At 39.2% G+C, this 21,225-nt stretch overlaps 1 protein-coding gene across 1 annotated transcript; it reads right to left on the bottom strand.

Moving 5' to 3' along the window:
• Window positions 1-3,333: 3,333 nt before the first annotated feature.
• LOC115378849 (crystallin J1A-like) lies at window positions 3,334-13,341 on the bottom strand. Its single transcript, XM_030079373.1, has 10 exons — window positions 13,269-13,341; window positions 12,074-12,140; window positions 10,490-10,669; window positions 9,082-9,180; window positions 8,009-8,101; window positions 7,732-7,888; window positions 7,378-7,493; window positions 6,379-6,456; window positions 5,386-5,525; window positions 3,334-3,815 (listed from the first exon to the last, which is right to left on the bottom strand). Exons 2-10 carry the CDS (start codon window positions 12,138-12,140, stop codon window positions 3,714-3,716), a joined length of 1,032 nt encoding a protein of 343 aa, XP_029935233.1. The 5' UTR covers window positions 13,269-13,341; the 3' UTR covers window positions 3,334-3,713.
• Between the last annotated feature and the right edge of the window lie 7,884 nt (window positions 13,342-21,225).

The raw sequence follows: 21,225 nt of genomic DNA, 5'->3' as shown, positions 1-21,225 counted from the left end.
TGTGTAAAAAGCGGTGTACTGTTGTGTATACTGTATACTGTACGTTTTCCAGGACATTTTATATTTGTCACACATTTTTCTCTGAACTGCATTTGCTCCCTCGGCAACAGTTATTAGCTTACTTGTACTGCAACAAAAGCCGTGTCAGTTTCACATAGCCTACAGTAATATTTGACTAATGAGCTGTAACACTAAATGTATTCCTGGTGCATTCCTAAAATTAAACAACACCTACTCAAATGCTAAGCTTTGTCAAAGCGTCAGTTTTGTTATTGTGTCCAACACAAAGCATTTGAATGCCTCAGTCTGTGTGTTTGATTTCCAAAGTTGGAAGTTTACAAGGAGGCAGTGAAGGCAGCATTTGACCCATAAGGCCAGTGTGTGTCTGATTGCTCTTTTTTTCTGCTTCTGATTAACTTCCATCCACGGGATATCATCACTTTATCTGATGCATTTCTTATGTTTGTATTTATTGTTGTCATATTTTTGTAGAAGTAATGCATATGTTTAAACATAATGCACATACTTTTTTACAATTAGGATTGATGCACAAGTAGTATCAATGCAGATATTTATGCATAATGCATACTTTTTTCACTAATTTGTAATGGTCATTTTTTTTTTTATATTTCTCTTTTCTTTTTCTAGTCCTTACAATTTCACTCATGCTTATAATTTATTCTCCTCTTAAAAATTTGAGCAACTGTAGCTGACCCAATTTCTCCTCAGGGATCAATAAAGTATTACTGATTCTGATCCTGTTTCTGTTTGGAAGTTTGTTTTCATTTAAATTTTCATGTGAGAATATATCCAAAGCCATATTTGTATCTGTCAGGGATATGCATAACGGCATGTGGTCAGGTTTACTCACAAATATAAGAATGCTTGCTCACTTGGGTGTGGTTTAATTCACATTCAAACAAAGCTTGAAAAAAAGACCGACTTGGAAGCAAAACACATCCATGTTATTTATCTTCCCCCTTGACCTCCCTTCCTGCCCCGTCGCCCCTCACTGACCCCCCTCATACCTTCCCATATGGGCCTTTTCTCTCTACTCTCAACTCCTGAAGTCACTCCTTCCTATGAGCAGCTCTGGTGCCTGTAAACTATCTACAGCTGCCGAGCCTGAACACGAAAAGCTGTGAACTTCCTGTGTGACTGTGTTATTTTTTCTAGCGGTATTCAAGAAACCATGGAATTATAGATAGAGCACACATTCACATGCAGTCAGATATTTTGGAAAACAAAGCTCCTCCCTGGAATTTTCACATGAATGCCATTCAAAGTCACACAATTTCAGAAAGCCAGAAGGTTTGATACCACATCAGAAAAAAATTTGTGTCAGTCACCAGCAGGAAACGTGCACACCCACTTTTCTTACATCTTTAGATAGATAGATAGATAGATAGATAGATAGATAGATAGATAGATAGATAGATAGATAGATAGATAGATGTGGCACAGGAACAATAGCAGACTGCACAAAATATACCTCAACAATCGAAGAAAAATATATCTTTAGAAAAATAAAACACAACAAGTAGCAAAATAAATAAAGCGGATCAATATAAAGAATACAAGAAAAAAGAAAAAAAAAAAAAACATTGCATACCCTAAAAAATTGAATAAAGAATAAAATATACTAAAATACATCTATAGACTTTTCACCTTTGAACCTTTGCATTGATCATATGTGTCATGAAAAATGTCCGCAAAATATTTATAGAATAGAACAAAATAGATATTTAGCCAGGCAAACCATCATATTTAACATTTGTTTAAATTTAGTTTGTTAAATGGGCTTATTAAGCAGCAGGGCGTCCGTGTTTGTTTATCACTTCAGTGTGTAGACTTGAATGCACCACAGTTCAGCAGATTTCTTGGAAATCATATCAATCAATCATGCATACCTTCCCAGAGACGTGTGAAATTAATAAATCACAATGATCAAACTAATCGGCCGCACAGCAGCAACATGAGAGCAAGTGATTAGTTGTGGGAACTATTTTATCAACTATTTGTTGTACAATTTTCATTTATTTGATTGTTTATTTGCATGTTTAGAATTTTATTACTATCATTTCTTAATTTTCATTTTTAAATTCAATTTATTTATTTTATTTTTGCACTCTATTATTGTTATTATTATTGTTGTTGTTGTTGTTGTTGCTACTGTTGCTGTTATTTATTCATTTGCCTCTTATTAACTTATTTTCTATGTGGTTTGATCATGGAATATTTTTGTATTCTATTTTGGAAAAAAAAAAAATCTAAACAGCAAAAAAAGGAAAAAAAAAAAAAAAAAAAAAGACTAGTTGTGGAAAATGCAAGTTGATGAGTGACCTGATAATCAAATGCAGTCTGCACTGCATGCTTTGATATTTGGCAGGACTCTTGTGTGATTAGGTCTGCTCTCCAGGCTTTTGTCTGAGCTTTAAATGTCAACCTGGAAACTGACCCCTTGGTGCAAATCTCTCCTCCTCTCTGGAAGGTGTTCTGAACAAGTGGACCGGGCAGATTTGGAAAACCAAACACCTTCGAGATCTGGATGTAATTATGCAAGATACAGCCTGCTACCTGCTGTGTGGGAGGAAGCCAGGGAGAGAGAAAGAGAAATCAAATGACTTCCCCTCAGACTACCAGCTCACAGACAGGCGCAATTTTTCCATTCCACAGCTAAATTATGCCTCAAAGGTTTGTACATCTAAGCATTTTCTTCCCTGTGCTACGTTTGTGTGTCCCAACTTGGGCTAATGAACTGAAACTGTGCAGGGACTTTGTTACCGCGCAGACACTTCACTAATGTGTCCTATGATGTCTCTGGTTGCACTGCCAAAATGAAATGTGCAGTACTTCCCAAAATGTCAAATGTATGGATAATGCAGAGCCTTGGCTTTAACAATGTCCATGTATCATTAAGCACATGCTCAGAAAAACAATCGTTTCAAACAGTAGCCTACACACTCCCTTTTTTCTAACCACACTACGTCAAAGATATTAAGACCCCGACTTTGCTTTGTGCTTGGATAACATTCAAAATGTTGGGGCGGTCGCTCTGCACACATGAATATGGAAGTCAGCAGTTTTAAGAAGGCAGAACAGCTCCTCTGAGGGAGGAATAGGTTGCCGTGTCTTTGATTGTTCCAATACTAAATCTGGTGGATCTGGTCTTTCACTTCACAACAACAGAATGTGCTCTGGGGAACGCCAGGACTGCATGAAACCTGCTGAAACCCGCAAGAGCAAAAGTGACTTTCTCCTCTCAGGGAAAGTTTTCCGAGTTTATGAGAACTCAGCTGTCCTCGTTGCGGAAGAGCCGGAAAAAAATAAATTGATGGCATGTAATAATACAAAGACATGTCGGGGATGTTATAGATTCTTTATTTACCACTGTTGATGACAATGCAGCGGAGGCGAAATTTAATCTTCCTTATACATCCATAAAACATCAGCTGACTGCTTCACACAGTTACAGGATGCAGCTTTGACAGAGCAAGGAGGCTCAAGTTTCATTCAGTGCAACGACTTTAGAATGTGACCGTCATGGACTGCTGTGCCAAAGTACATCTGCAACCTGAGAACGTTTTTCAGACGCCAAATGCTTCTACCAACACGTGGGTTAGCTCTCTCCCTAAATACTTGATAGCTGATAAACAACAATTGTGGGAAAAGCAGTGTTGATGGATGCAAAAATCAAAAAGAATCATTCTGAACTAGTTCTGCTGACTTGTGACCATGTTTTGGGCTAGCTCCAGCAGCACAGGATATCTGAGTGTCCTCTTCCTCCAAGACTCTGGAATTCCTTGCAGACCGGTCTGAAAAGACATCAAGATGACAGCTGAGAGCATCCAAAAAGCACAAAGCCTCCTCCATATCGGAGGCCATGGCCAAACACATCAAACAAGGGCTCAACATTAGCCGGTGATGGTTATTCGGCCTAATATAACTGGTTTCACAGTCCTGTCATCTACACTAAACAGCATCAGCACACTGTTTGAATCTTGACCTTCCTGAGTCCTTTTTTTCTATATCAGAAAAATATCAGTGGCATTAGTCACATGCAAAGGGCTTTCTTTTGGGTGATGTAATACATGCTCTGGTGGCCATATTGTCGGTCTTTAGCTCTTTGTAACGGTGGCTGTTTTCTCAAAGCGACGGCTGCAGCCGAGGAAGGACACTGCACTACAAAGCCTATGAAAACTTCTCCTTTGAAACAGCCGACCTAGTCCGGATGTTTGCATCACTGGAAAAGTACGTTGAGGGAAGGATACACCTTACCCATCCTTCAAATCCCACTGGATGAAGGCTGCATTCCTCAGCTGTATACAAAGGATCCTCCCAATTGGAACGGCCTTCGAGAGAAATGCTGCCTATCTCAGCTGCAGCCTAGGCTTTGAGAAGCAGCTCATGACTGAGGACAAGCAATGGACCTTCTTCACAGCAGCCATTTTGACATGAACAGCAGGGTAAACACAGGTGTTACTGACATTAGCTGAGATTCTGTTCCATGTAGGTCCAACAGAGCCAGAGTCCTGCTATTATACTTGTCAGTTCACTGTGGAGACTCCGATACACTTAAATGGAATGGAACATTAATTACTGTCATTAGCAACACCTGTGTTTACCCTGCTATTTCAAATCAAAAAGGCTGCTGTGAAAAAGGTTGATTGTATTTCAAATGTTCACCTTTAAAACTTTGTGTCAGCAATATGGAGTAGACATGATTATTTTCTTTTTTTTTTTTATTTGTAGCCATCATTTGCTTTTCATCTTTTTACATAGTTCTCTTGTCAATGATGACATATATATATATATATATATATATATATACATTTTTTTTTTTTATATGTGAATAAGTGAAACACCCTGTGCCTGTTACAGTACAAAACGCAATTAACGAGTAGGTCTAATAGAAATAATAATATCAAATTTAAACAAACATCCATCTTCACCGTACATTTCATTACAACTCGACAAAGATCTTCTAGACATGATTATTTTCTGTATTATTTCTGACTGTGAAGTGATCATTGCAGCACTGACACATCTTTTGGTTGATGGCAACTTGCTACAACTCTGAATACTTTGGAGAGCAATGTAAAGACAGGACTGTTTTCTTGTCATGTTCAGCCACAGCTGGACATTAAAAGATTTCTTAAGGCTTGGATAAAATTCAAAACTGCTGGGGCAGTTGCTTTGAAGACATGAATATGGAAGTCATTTGGAAACTCATAGGACTCTTTACTCTTTAGTTATTGTCAGTCTAGAATGTAAAGCTTTTTTTCCCCCACTCCTTCTGAATTCCTCCATTCAAAATGCATTAAGAAAAAAAAAAACATCAGTCACAGATGATGTTTTTTCTGGCCACCATACTCCCTACAGTACCTGTGCTCCAAAACAGGCTCCTATGAAGGAGGCTCGGCTGGCGGTGCATCCCCCACAGCGCATGGTGTCCCTGACCGCCTCGTCCAAGCGGCTCAGCGTCAGGACACCATGAAGCGCTCCCTGGAACGCACCGGGCAAAGCTGCACACAAACCCAGACACAGCACAGATTATAGACAATGATGACGGATAAGTCTGAAAACAATTCATCTTACCAGGGGTATGATGATTAGAATTCAACTGACGTGTTGAGAGTCAGTACCAATCCCAATATCTCTCAATTTTTTAGTCCTAAAAATTTTGCAAAATTTAAAGTGTTTTGTGTTTTCAAATCAAAATGTCAGATTAGATTCAATTAATTTCAAGATAAAAGATTCTTGCGGACTACCACTGTTGTATTGATCAGTTCTAAAATTAATGTATAAAATCAAACAAACTTAATTTCCATTATTTCAGAGATGAACAACACATTTTCAGTTCAAAACCAATACATGTATATATATATATATATATATATATAGCTAAAATTATACATCAGTATAACTCTACTGATTACACTTTGCAGATGCCTCCATTCCTCAAAAATGTTCTCAGTGAGTCACCAAATGACTTGAAGGTTGAAAGTTGTGATAAAGGCAAGCTCTATAAATAAACTATAAGATTTGACTCAGGTTCACCCACTGTCCTATAAAAAGCACCACAAATTGTTTTACTTTGGTGATCAAGACTAGGTAAGCCTGGGTACAAGTTCAGATGAAAGATATCACATTTTAGAAGAGAACTTTACACATGTATAATGAGTAAGCTTTAGCCTCTTGTAAATGCTGAGACACTCAACTCAGCAGGAAGGGGAACAAATAAAATGTGAGGAGAGGGAAGGCCATTAGTTGGGAGATCAAAGGCAAGAGAATCCTCTAACGGATATACTGACAGGAAGGGTGTGTAGTCCGTGCCAAGTCAACAGACCTGGAGCCCGGTGCTACCTACTGGCGTACCTCATGTGTTGGTGAACACAGCAGGTATGAGCTGCTGGGAAGTCCTGGCCAGGTTATCCTTCACCTGGTGGATATGAGCTGCAGCAGGGATACAGGGAGACATTTAAAATGGATTGTTTAATGGTAAAGCACTTATAACAGAGCTGCATCCAGCTGTAGTTACCTAAAGCAAGAACATGCATCATGTGCCTTTTTCATCTTTGTTATAATGTGTCACATATGGAATTTGAATGCTGTGGATTCTCTTTTCATAATCTAGTGGTATGCATGTGCTGCATGTAGCATCAAAACTCAGACCGCATTACCCCTAAACTCTGTTGGTTCCTGTTAGAGAGAGGATGTTGCTACTATACTATATATATATACATATACTATACTATACTTCATTCCCCCTACCTATCTGTGGCTCTTTTTGTTTTCAAGAAGGAAAAAAGCCAATAGATTTTTTCACAGTAGCCATTTTGATATGAAATAGCAGGGTAACAAAATTAAGGCAGGACCCTGGCTCTGTCTGACTTTAATGGGGCAGAAGCTTAATGAATGTCATTAGTAACACCTGTGTTTACCCTGCTATTTCAGGTCACATGGCTGCTGTGAAAAGGGTCTATAGAGTGTTGCACTTTGTGATGCTAAAACAATCCCAAATGCCAAAACAATGTCAGAACCAATGGGTTAACGTAAGACATCTCAGCTACAACATTTTAATCTGTTTTGTGCCTCAGATATTAAGTCGGTAACAAGTTGACGCAGGCCTAATGAAATTACTGGTTGAAATAATATGTAATAATATGTAATATGTCAATTTTTTGTGTTTGTATGTGCTTCTCTCTAACTATTCCACTGCTCTTTTATGAATTTTCAATTTGAAATTTATTTAGGCCACACAAGTTTATTTTTGCTACACCCGGATACTCCTATCTCAGAATAATGAATGTGATCATGATTTACCGATGTTGTACATGGCACCTTTAAACGCATACAAGTGAAGTGAAGCCTCACCAACAACAGCCTTATCCAGCTCCTGGGGGTTCTGCCTCTTTGGGTCGTTCAGCTGGGCCAGCACTGCATCCAAAGCATTGGGATCAGGACCATTCAGAATGAAATGCTCCAAAAACCTGAAGTCAGACATGCCGTCACACACACACACACACACACACACACACACAAACAGACAGGTTGTCCCAATATTATTAAGTATAGTGTATTAAGTATAGTAATAGTGTTGCTGATTTGTTGGTTTTAAGTCCAATGTGACAGTGAAGACATCCTTTTATTATAACCAATTGTTGCTATTTGTGTTCCTCCTTTTTTTTGTGGTAACTTTATTATGATCATTATCTCATTATGTCATACCTTGCTGCAGCCAGTGTCACAGCGACACACATGTCGTTATTCTGGGTGACCCGTATGACGTTCTCCACTTTCTCAAGCATCTCAGCTCGTCCAGCAAACATGGCCACGACTGGAGCCAGCTTAGTGACGCCATCCATCTGACAGTCCACAGCACAGCCTCAAACACAGACACACACGGTGCGTACAATAAGCCTAGTGTCATCATCTGGCTCGGTGAATGTGTGATTTATGTTCACTGTGTGTGTGTGTGTGTGTATGCTGAGTGTGTGATCTCTACCAGTTTCTGCTTTGCCGGCATCCACATTTCTTATGAAAGCTTTCAGGCTGCCATTCCTCCATGGGCCGTCAATGGGGAGCACAGCTTTGGGACCTGGTGAATAACAACAGCAGCAGCTTTAGGGAGTAAGTAAAGTGACAGGCTTATGCCTTGACTCGACAGTTTCCTCCTTAAGAGCAAATAGCAAATATGCCAGTGGTGTATACATACAGGAACCTTGTACTCAAAGATTTCCAATCAAATTATACGTTATGCAATTGCAACTTAATTTAAAAGGAAATCTACAAGTCCTTGTTAGTCTGGATATTGGCAATATTTTTAATGATGTGTGTCTACGCTACACTTCCCAGGGATCACCTGTCAATCAGTGCTGGTTGGCTTTTTCTGCTCATGCTAAATACCCAGCAAAGCTAATTTGTTTATTCCAGAGAAACCAGAAATGTAAAACAGATCACTTCCAGATCACTGTGCTAAGGGGGTTTTCTCCAGGAAAGAGCTAGCAGTGAACCAATTGTTTACAACAACAAATGTAAAAGCTTTCATGGACTGAATATAGGTTGAATATTCATCACTAATAATTACTTTAGGCATCCTTTTTGTCATTTTGTTGGCTTGATTTGTTGTAGGCAATGTCCACTTCAACATAAGGGGCTTTCCCTGCTGTCAACAGTTGGTATGCAGTTGATAACTTTGTAATGCTCACAGACAGAAAGAGGCTGGCAACAACACTATAGTGGTGCCCTATGGTACACAGTGGGGATTCAGGACCATTGTATCTGTATTGTATCCTTCTGGCAAAGGCATCAAATATCCAAAAGACTGGCTGGACAAAGCCACAGAAGAGGAAAGTGTGACTGGAATATTTTAATGGAAGGGCAATTCCCCATGAGAGGGACTGGAAAATATTATGCATGGTGTTATCAGAAAGCCACAGAAGCACCCACATCCTTTCTGGCTGTTAATGACTGCCTCTGCTGGATGTCAGGATGTTCATTTGTTATTTGCTAAGATTAGCAGTTACAAAATGACATGGAGGAAGAACTGCTGATTTATGGTTATCTGGTTATCTGTACCTCCTGGCTTTCGGTAAGGATCATTGAGAGGGAGATCGTACACAGTTCCTGGGCCAAAGAACTTGTAGATGCGGTTGGTCAAGTCCTCCACATTGACATCTGCTGACACATGACATATTTTTAATAAAAAAAAAAAGCATGTTGCATTTAAAGCACAATTCAACTCTGGTAGAGTGTTGGATTGCAGGGTTACCTGGGCTTTATACTAGTCCACATGGTGGTGCTCCACTGGGCTGACAATCCACAATACTGGATTTCTATCTCTCCATTCACTCTCCCAAAATAACAATGAACACATAAACAAACGCAAACAAAGCGGCCTATGCCAATATGAAAAACATTAAGTTCTAGTACTCATTTTTGAGGAAATTAAACAGCTCTTTTCCTGTTTGAATTTCCCATTTTCCTGTTTGAATTGAAAAGTAGATCCGGCATCTGCAGGACATTTCTGCATAGTATAGCCTGAAACAACCCAGCAGGAGTTTTACAAATAATTGTAAATGTACAGGGGGAAAAATGGGTTTGAGGACTGTTTTTTTTTTTTTTGTATTGACATAATCTTCGTGGTTCATGTTTAAGTGCTACAAGTATTATTTTGGGAGTTGTTTTGCCATGACATGGAAGTGAATGGAGAGATAGAAATCCAGTATTGTGGATTGTCAGCCCAGTGGAGCACAGAGCGACTAGTGAGGAGATTTCACCACCATGAGGATTTATATTAGACCAAGATAAATACATAACCCAACGCTCAAACATCATCATACAGCATCATACAGCAAAGCAACATATACTAGAATGAATCTTTGACAGGTGCCATGTGAAGCATTTTAGCTTTAATGAACCATTGCCCCATTAATTGTTACTGTAAACAAATGAGCCCATGACTGAGGACACTGACAGCTTCTACCACCTTCGACTGCAGTTTAACCCATGTTAGTTAAAATTCCCTTGAACTGCTTCACAGCACAACAGGACATCATTTTATAGCACAGAGGTAGTTGCTTTACAGCACAGTTAGATATTTCTTGATGCCGCAACACAGTAGGAGCACAAACAGCTCTAAAGCTTTGAGTGTTTCCGGATGCATAGAGGTAAAAGTGAAAAGCTGATGGAAAATCACCTCTATAACGTAAAGCCAAACAGAAAATCTTTCACTGAAAAAGCAAAGATCCTCTTACAATAGGAAGCAACAGGGTTTATGGAAAGTGTGGTCTTGATTTTGAGAAAGCTTACCTCTAACAATACCACTGACATGAGATAGAGATTACCAGCTGTCTTCATCATGGTCTCATGTGGTTATGCAGTTATACTATGGGCAACAATGAAGCACCTATACATCAACTGCTTGCAGATACTGAGCTGGTGTAAGAAGGGAGTCGCTGCATGTTTGGTTTACAGCTCTCAGTACCTCCGCACTGACTCAGTGACTGCAACAAGACAAATGCCTGGTCTCCGTAGCAGGTCTGCTCCCCCGTCGTCCTGCGGTAGAAAGGATTCGCTGACTGAGGCCGAAACTCCGGAGAGGGCTCCAGATCAGAGAGAACTTCTTTCAGCTTGTCTGGTTTGTAGATCCAGTGCATGGGCTGGGCTACAGGGGTGGAGAACACATGCACAAACACACCCACATAAACACACAGTGAAAAAAGAGCAAATTCTTAAAATTATTCTCTATTTCTGTTTTTTCCACCTATTTATTTAGTTAATAGAATGGTTAATAGTATAGCAGTTATCAAAGGAATTAGCTGCAGCTTGATTCCAAGTAATCAGCATACAGTAGCACAATAATTGACTGTGGAATTGGATGCACTACGTGGGTGTTTGTATCAGGGATAGATGTGTTTCTGCCATTCCTCTTTGCCTTTTGCTTGTGAGCACACTGAGACAGCCAGCGAAGCTTGAAGCTTAGGGATAATAGAACGTAGAGCAATTACATATGCCATTATAATCTAGGCTTGCTCTGTATAGTATGCATTACTGCATGGCAGAATTGTGCATGATAATGAAAACATGCAGACTTTTCCTCCACAGGGAAATTATCAGAGGTTTTGTTTGGGTTCCTGATGTAGAACCAGGTCTTTCATAAGGTTGTGTAAGGGGTCAACATGCCTCGGTATGTAACACCTCCCCTGAAGCCTTTATCAGTGTGTGTGCAGATACCCCTTACTGATCGTGTGACTGATATGGATTCTGTGTGTGGATGAAAAACTGTTTTTCATGCTGCATAACGCCCTTATCCATAGCCATTAGATCTCCATTGCCTGATCCAGAATGCTAAATGTGGTGCCACAGTTGCTCCACTTCTGACTGCATTTAATATTTATGGGATTTATATGCAGTTATCTATTCACGATCTATTAGCTGAACTCATTGTGGTGAACAATACACTGTTAATGGCTAAAGATGTGTGCACATATACAATATTTCAAATTCCACCATAATACCACACATCCATTAATTTTCCCCCTTAAGGTGATATGAATAAAAAAAATATATATATATATGTCCAGCCTCTGTTATCGGAGACATAAAAACCTTTTTAGGCAAAGATTATTGCTCATGACTCACTTTTTGCTTTTACTCCAGTGTGATGAGATGGATTTTCCCTTGTCTAGTTTTGGTATGTGATTCAGTTAAGTATAATAACCTTGGCCCATGCTGAATTTACATTTAAAGGAAGAGTTTATCATTATTAGCTCTCCCCATGTCACCTGTCTTGTAGCTAGACATACCCATTGTTTTCAATAGGAATTGCTTACTAGTTTTCCAGGTTTAAGGGTGAATGCTGAGAGCTTGATTGTTATGATGGTACTGCAACCCATTCGTAATTGTTTTAGTGTGTATGCAGCATGAGGTTGTGGGACTCTAATGAAAATGTCAGCAGTGCGTCATAAACAGATGGATATGGGAAGTGAAGAAAGCAGAGGTGTGTGATCTGACATGGAAAGCACTGCACAACTGCTGTGTGTGGATATCTCACAGCGGTTTATCTTACCTGCGGCGTCTGCCACTGCGGCCCCAATAATGGCCCCGATGGCTCTGTCGGCTGCACTCAGAGCCATCTGCTTTCATTAGAGGAGCAGTGTTAGTGGCTGAAACATGAAGGTTTTCATCCCAAAATCCAACACATTGATATCTAAGAGCCTGTTGCCTGAAATTCTTGTCTCAACATCTGATAGCGACACCCGCTCAAATGTTATTTTATAGAAAAAATATCTCATACAGTCGGTATCTTAAGCACTCTGCCTAAACACTCCCCAAAATGAGTTTTACTTGATACATTTTGTGCATGTAAGACATTCAATATGGGGACTTTTTGCAAATGCTGGATATCTCATTTTTACAACAGCATATTAGTGCCATTGTAGGGGAACTCAGGATTTATAAAATTAAAGTTGTAAATTTTCACAAAAAAAAAAAAAATCCATGGATCTTCTCTGGGATTAAAGTGGTAAATTTATGAGAAAAAAAAAAAAAAAAACCTTGAGGCACTCCGGTAGCTCACTGGGTAAACGCACATACCACCGGCTGAGTCCTGATCGCAGCGTCCTGGGATTCAATTCCAACCTCAGGCCATTTGCTGCATGTCATCCCCTCTCTCTGCCCTGCCTTTCCTGTCTCTCTCTACTGTGACTGTCAAATAAAGCAGAAATGCTCCCCTCCCAAAAAAGATTAAAGTGGAAAATTTACCAAAAAAAAAAAAAAAAAAAAAGTCTCTGAGATTAAAGTGGTAAATTTACAAGAAAAAACTCACAAATTTATGAGAAAAAAAGTGAAAATTCTGAAGTCACAAATTTGTGAGAAAAACTCTCTGAGATTATAAAGTTGCAAATATATATAAAAAATATACTATTTATTTCCCTACAGTGGATCTAATACACCCTTGTACATTTTACAGTCAAGCTCCTCTTAATGTATTTTTGCAGCTACTTATTATTTTTAGCAAGAAAAAAAGTAACCATGTTTTTCTGTAATACATGCTGTCTTATATAAAAAAGAGTGTTTGATGATGTTGCAAGAGCTAAAATAGCTACGAGATCAAACAGAAGCATTTCAAATGTTTTAGACTCCCTCAAACAGAGCAGACTCTTGGAACATGTTGTATGCTTAGAATATTAATCTGTGATCATTACAGAGTGTTGAATTCTATTTTACATCAGTAGTGTGTGCAGACCAAGATGAAGTCTTACCGTAGAGCTCCTTCTTCACCTTCTTCAAGTCCCACTCACTGTTGTTGTAACAGTTTGACCCACACACTGTCAGTTATGTGACTTTGGGCGGGTACACACACCATCTGCTCAGACCACTGATAAGAATACTCCAGTGATGAACCAAGAAAAAACAGTTTCACTCAGTGTCGAGGTGCAGGACAGAGGGAGGCGTGGACCTTTACACCGGACTGGAGGACTTCCAGAGGAGCCTCAGGTGTTTGAGTGCAGAGAGCAGGACAGGTGCTGTTTCTCTGTTGGGCCTCAAGGCGCTTCACTGATCAAGAAGAGCCTATGGCCAGGTTTATGAGGAAGCACTGTGTAATTTATCATTAAAAATTGTGCCAGGTGCTCCTGGTGATATGTTGGCATGAGGTCTTTAAATTCAATTAACTGCACCATGGATGGAAAGTAAGAAAATTACATGTTTTCCCACTACGAAATAATAGTAATAATCAACTCTGCTTGATTACATCAGGGGCTTTCAGCTGACTGTGACCCAGGGACCACCATCCTTATGAGGAAGCAACATGGGGACCATGGCTGTTGTTCAGGGCTGGGGGCTTATGTATATATATATATATATATATATATCTATATATATATATATATATATAAAAGGGCTTAACTCAGGGGTGTCCCAGCAGCTCACCTGGTAGAGTGCGTACCACTTGTTGAGGCTGAGTCCTAATCACTTGAGTTTGTATCCGACCACAGGCTGCTTGCTGCACGTCTTCCCCCCGTCCCGTCTCTCTCTCCCCCGCCTTTCCTGTCTCTCTCCCTCTACTATTACTGTCAAATAAAGCCTAAAAAGGCAGTTGTTGCTGTGGTTTCAATTCCCTTCTCAAATACATTTCTGTGAGTTCACTTCCCATTTTTCGCATTTTATTGAAGTGGGACCAAAATCTTATCTTACTTTCATCCAAACTGTTTTAGTAGCCCAACCATGATCAGATTTTAGTTACCCAACTGTAACCAAAGTTAAGTATAAGGTAAGTATGCTGCTTTTGAAAACTTCTATATTAAAAGTGAATAATACACTTTGATTTCAGTTGTGTTGAATATTTAAACAAAATATTTGCAGATTTTGCTCCCTTTAAAAAAAAGTGTTAAATAAAGTGATAAATAAGTCCTTGTTATTTACTCTTTATGCCAAAAGAATTGAGGCCCTCCCTGTAACCCACAGCCCTCACAGGGGTGCAGTGGAAGTAATGCAGTTATGAACTAATAAAAATATCTGTAGTTATTATAGAAATTCCATTGAATGTGGCCCAATACAATGCAACCCCAACAGCAGCCAAACATCAATGTAGCAGGCCTCGTAAGTCATTTGTCTCTGATTTGTTTGTGTTTTCCTGATTCCATCAAAGTAATTTGACGTCAGGACATTTGTTTGTTCATGCAAAAAAAAAATTTAAAAATCTTGGACATATTTCATGACTTGAACATGATCGGTGTAATGTTCAAAAACAAATTGTTTACAGCTAAGCTCTTAGCCACCTGTTATGACACTTGTAGTACTTTTGTTGTCAGCTTTAAAGAAAAGAAAAAAAAAGACAACAGATCAGTCAAATAAACAGACATGGAATTTATTTATTTATTTTATTTTTATTTTGCAGGAAAAAGTCTAAAAACAACACCACAGCTGTTAAACTGTATTGTAATCAAACTGGCCTGACACAGAAACTGTTCTGCAGCGCAAACAACACTGTCTCACAGGAGGTTGTGCAATACGCATTCATATCAAAGGACACGAATTGTCCATTTTTTTCATGCATATATACACTAATGTAATTTGTGTCCATATGTTCATAAACATGTTTCCCTTTATTGCAAATGGCTACAGCTGCTTCCTGAGGGGGCTACGTTCTGACAGCCTTATCCAACAAAAATCTCAGACTCAAACCCGAGTGCCAGGATGATGAATGACCCATCTATCAGCCCACCTTTCTCCTAATGTGGAGTTTCTAGGACTTTATGCTGCCTCACCTACATGGTACAGACACAAAATATACTTCTGATTGAAATACTTCACCTTTAAAGTTGTGCTGACTGTCAAATATTTGACAATTTGTGTCCATGGACACGAATCTGTAGATTAAATTTTAGTGATGATATCACAAGCTGCTGTGAGACCAGGCTGACACACAAAAGACAAAGTCACATCACAATACAAAATACAAAACATAAATAAATAAATAAATGATAATAATAAATAAAAAACCACAAACACAAAACAAACCAAACACTACAGCTATACACAGACATTACCAGACATTACCACTGTGTGGCAGTGTAGAGCACTAACTAGCTAATTGGCTATTTTTTATGGCTTAACAGTGAGCTAGAATGATTCTAGCCAAAACTTTATCAGGCAAAACCAGCTTGCATATTAAATATGCTCTATAGAGTAGCTTTCCGGTGGAAAATTAATTTTTGTTTGGAAAACAGCAGTGGATCCAGTCCCAACTTTAAGAGAAGCGTGCAGATGGCAACATCCAACTTTTTAAAAGTGATTCCATGAAAACCCCAAATGTGTTTTCTCCATGGAGAAAATGTGCGGGATCTGGAATTCCATATTGTTTCAAAGGCAGCACAATGCCAACACAACACCAATGTGACAATAACAGAAAGCCAACACCAACATAATACCAGTGCAACAGCATCACAACATCACTGCAGCACCACAGCAGTGGGATACCAATGCCAAGGCAACAGCGACTCATCAGCTGACATGAGTAGCATTAACATCAGCGTCAACATCAGTAGTCAGAGTATTTTACTGCAACAATGTAGGACAAAGTGTCTATATGTTCTAATGACTTTCAAAGACTTTTTAATCAGCCAATCACTTTTGTTTTATTTTCTCTCTCTCTCTCTCTCTCTCTCTCTCTCTCTCTCCCTGTAGGCAGTCTTTCCACTCGGCTGCCTCCTCCCTGACTGTCACCCAGGTGTTCCCGTTCTGATGGAAGCCTGGAAGGCCTGGCCAGACTCCACTTATCCGTGGTCTCTCATGGGTATCCCGGGCCATTGATTTCTGTGCCCGCCTCTTCAACCAGCAAAATAGAGTGCTAAGGTTAGGGTCATACGACTCACACAATCAATAGCAGTTAGAAAACAATGAACCAAAGCTGCTAAGTTATTGCTCAGCATTACCGTCTGGGTCATGGTGAGTCATCTTGTAGCGGTGGATATTATTCAGGGATGAAAAATGATTTTATTTATTCAGTGGATCTAAGTGTGAAAAATTGAACAGGGATAGAAAGAGAACCAAATATCTGGCAGAAATACTGTTGCTTTGCTGAAAATTTACTTCAGGAGGAGAAAAATGATAAGTAAAAATATTTTTTTCTTCTGGTGTGTAACAATTACACACCTGATAATTTTATAATAATGCAATGTAAAAGCTATCTATAGCTTTGAGAGCTGCGCAAAACAAAACAGGTTGTTATATATTAACCTCTACAGGTAAAAATGGATATAACATTGTATCAAAATGTAATGTAATTCATTATTTATACCACTTTAAAGCAAAATTGAACTCCTAGAGTGTTGGGTTGTGCACTTACCTGGATGTTATATGAATTCACATGGTGGTGAAATTAGCTGTTTTTTTGCTGTTCTGGACTTACTCCACAATACTGGATTTCTATCTCTCCATTCACTTCCATAGAGCAGCAAACCAGCTCTCAGAATAACACTTTTAGTGCATAAACAAATGTGAGCAAGGCAGATTATGCCACTGTAAGAAAAAACAAGTCCTGTTTCCCATTATTTCCCTGTGTAATTACGTTTATTACTACAACTATTAGTATTAACACTATCAGGTTTTTTTTTTTTTTTTCCCCTGGTGCAAGGTAACTATGCAGACCTTTCCTGCAGACACAACCTGCCGGATCTATTTTCCAATTCAAATCGGACAATAACTTAAATTATTCAATTTACGCAAAAAAATGGGAACTGGCTGCTGTTCATATTGGCATAATCCACTTTATTCATGTTGATTCATGTGCTTAAAGTGTTATTTTGGGAGCTGTTTTGCTATGGAAGTGAATGGAGAGATAGAAATCCAGTATTGTGCATTAGCAGCCCATTGGAGCACAGGGCAACTAATGAGGATATTTCACCCCCATGTGGACTCATATAACACCCAGGGAACTATACAATCCAACACTGTACCAAAGTTCAATTTTGTTTTAAATAAGTATATACAAATTTGCATCAATCCATAACAGCTGCAGCATGAGAGATAATTACCATAGGGCAAATCTGCAGGAAATAGAGGGCATTTGCTTGCTCTGGCAGGGAAACAACATGCCCTTCACAGAGGGTACAAAAGAGCTGCGCAAATAGATCAGCCATTGTCACCAGATCAAGTGACACAATGGGCAGGTTGCACCTCAATAAATTAAGGCTTGGCGGTGTGGCCAAATGCAATGTGGCAGTGCCCATGTGCTCAGGGGCTGCTGGGCTTTGGGGGGTTCAGATCATCTGGCGGGACAGCAGGGAGGGGTGGGGGTGGATTGGAAGGGATGGTCCTCTGTCATTTGATGCCCGCAAATAGCAATGTGTATGAAGATGGGGACAGATGCTGACCTGGACACAATGCTCTCTCCACTTCTTGCACTGTAACTTCCTACATGCAACTCTCAGTATGCCGCCATCGAAAGCACCTGCTCAGATTTGGTCACAAACAACGACAATTGAATTCCAGCACTGGCAACTCTTCACAAGTTGCCTGTTGCCTGATTTTAAGATTTGCATTAGCATTTTTAAAGCATGGGTGTCAATGTCAGAGACCTTTTACCACTTATAAGCCAGTGCACAGGCTCAGATGGCTGGTACAGTGTGGGCTCGGGGCTAATGCTGATCAGAGTTTTGAATCAAATTTTAAATAACCTCTCAAAACTTGTTTGCATGGACTAGCTTTTATGCATGTGATGCTTTTTATCCAATACTTGTTACTCTGATGTTTTTACCCTTTATATTATCTTCTGCTGTAGTTTGTGATTTTCTAAATAATCACACAATTATGTTTCCTTTTATTTATTTATTTGTTGTGACAGAATTCTGTAATTATGTGCCATGCATATCAAATGTACTCAGTGTTCAGCTTCTGGCCAAACTTTGAAAACTATCCTGGCAGTAAGACCACCTGCCGTATGCATCAAGATGTCATTATATTTTCTCTTGGAAGCTAATCATCATTTAGCATTACTGTCTAATTTTTATCACAGTCCAGGTGAAAAAAGGCAGAAACAGACCACAGCATTCAGATTTGCATAACATGAAAACTGGCTATTTGTCCAGAGAACACAAAGGTACCATGAAAAACATGATTAACTTCTCAAATCATTATGCAACAGCAATTTTCAATTTTTCATGTAACAGCAATTCTAAAAGAACCACCATTATCCCAAATGTGCGGTTGTCATAAACAGTAAATTATTCTCAGTTCTGTTAATATCTCGATTTCCTGTACTTTTTCTTCTGTAGACAACATAATTTTACTTGCCATTATGATTTTCCTGAACGCTGTTTTATTCCTTAGCCAGCAAAACAAAGGCATACAAACATTTTTCCAACCCTATCATGGTCAGTGTATAGTCCATTTAGTATGAAACTGCAGTGTCATCTCTGTAATGCCTTCATGTGTTTTAAAGTATTTGTAGCATCAAATTGTACATGTTCACCAATTTTGGAGCTTTAAAGATCATCTGAATAACTCTTGTGTAGTACATTTTGTCTGGTCAGACACAGACAGAGCAGCTCTAATGCATCCTCAAAAGGTAACAGACATGAGTTATAGTACAGAATGATCTATTCCTGCTTCCTGTAGCCCCTGCAGAGCATTAATCAAAGGAATCCTGATAATTGACTGGCTGCATGACTGTCCTTCCAGTGTGGAAGCGGAAGCTGAAACAGGAGAAGGGTGCTGAGAAGCACGGCTGCCAGCCGGCTTCCGGCCTCTAGCCACCTCTCCTGTCATCTGTGCTATGCTTGCCATGGCATCCAGGGTGCACCCAGTGGGAGACAGCTCCTCTCTGAAACAACAAACTCTCCATTCTTCAGCTGAACACACTGTGGATGAGCGCAAGAGTGGAAAAGTCATTTCATTTTTCTTGACATTCATCCAACTCTTGTTGTTCTGCACAGGCATGAAGAGAGGGTGTAGAAAATTGGAGCGAGTGTAAATGTAAATGCTATAGAAGAGTTATGCATTGCATGGTTTTCTCAACCAGTTCCCCTTCATAAATAAACCGGTATCAGGTAAAGATGGAGCAAATCCCAGCCTCCTAATAAATCTGAGTCATGCATCCTTTCCAATTCTATTACTGAGGGAATTAATGTATTTAACTTGCCTTACATTTAAATACAACATTCAGTGCAGAGTAGATTTCTATCCTTACCAATTTTTACTATTGAATTTTGCACCATATTCACTTTATAGTAGTTCTATAAAGCAGAATCACACAGCACCTCAACTACAGGTCCAACCATGCGCTCAGTGATATGGATTGGCAGTTTTATGCATCTGCCGGATGGATGTGTCAGAAACCTTCGTGCTTAAAGACAGTGTCGATCCATGCCACAACACACACAAACACTGCACTGTTACAAGCTGTATCAGCTGCAAGCTTGTTTGCAGAAATCCTATCGCAGCTGTTTATCAGTATGCATGAAAATCTGGTGAGGCTGTCGGTGACACGCACAGCATCTGACAATTTAAAAGTGCACTATGCAAAATTGCCCAAGGTCAGTTGAAGTGAGGGCTCTTTCAATTCAACGGGCAAATATGAATGATCTGATTGAACGCATAATTTGATGCTTGAGTCTATATGGTTCTCATCATTGGCCCAACTCACTGATCGATTATGTGCAAAAATGTCCTTTTTTCCAGTTGGGTCTAAGTGGCCCTCACTTGACTTGGCAATTTTGCAAAGTGCAGCTTTAAATAATTCATAATAAATAATAAATAAACTCACTTTTTGACTTGGTGAGTTATCATTTATTCAACACAGTCTAAAATGAAATTGTGTCAAAAAGCAAATAAGAGCATTATTAGCCTAGACTTTAGAATTATAGCATATATGTTATATTTAGCATTATGTTGTACAACCTGCTCACTAGTTACTTCTATTGGATCTCAGTCAGGAGCGTTTATATGAAATCTGTTGTCCCAAGCGCAGTTAGCCTCCTCAACTCAAGCTGAATACTGAATGTTTATGGTGTCTTTTGATGCTCTTCTACATCCTTTTTAGATGCAAAACACCTCCATGAGCTTTAGTGAAACTCACTCACTCACTCAGGATCACGGTTAGCTACAGGCGCACTGCATTTGGACAAGCCAATCACAGCAGCTCCTACTTGAAAATGTCTTGATAAAGATTTTACACCGAAACATTGGCAAGAATAAAGCATCAAGTTGAGGTGAGTAACCCTCCTTAAATCCTAATGACGTTCTCTTGTTCTCTTCTTTCATTCCAAACTTAAAAATCATCTTTGTGCTTCTGCAATTTTGATGGTAATCCAGTGATAGTTTCACCATAATATAGATATAGAATATGTGCTGTCGAGTCAGGCCAGGAAAACCAGCATGTGTCATCGTAGCTAATCATTCGGGAAGTGAGCTTAATCCCACATGCACCAAAAATACAGCTTAAACTGTGCTTTCAAATTGAGCACATGCACAGGTGCTCAGTTATCTCATCAGTTCTCTGTTCAGTTATTTATTTATGCCTCTGCTCATTTGACTGAGGACATTTGACGAATTTTATACAGAGAGGCTCTGTTTTATTTTGGTTGTTATATTTGTTTTATACAAAAATAGTGCTGCAGCTGTAGGTGGAACTTGTATGCATGCAAATGATGTGTTGTTCATTTTGTGTTGTGTTCAGTACCTGAATTGATGACACATCTATGTTGTGCAATATTGCCA

This window comes from Myripristis murdjan, chromosome 20, assembly GCF_902150065.1.
Source record: "Myripristis murdjan chromosome 20, fMyrMur1.1, whole genome shotgun sequence".
Lineage (NCBI taxonomy): Eukaryota > Metazoa > Chordata > Actinopteri > Holocentriformes > Holocentridae > Myripristis > Myripristis murdjan.
This window is presented reverse-complemented; position numbering and strand designations above follow the sequence as displayed.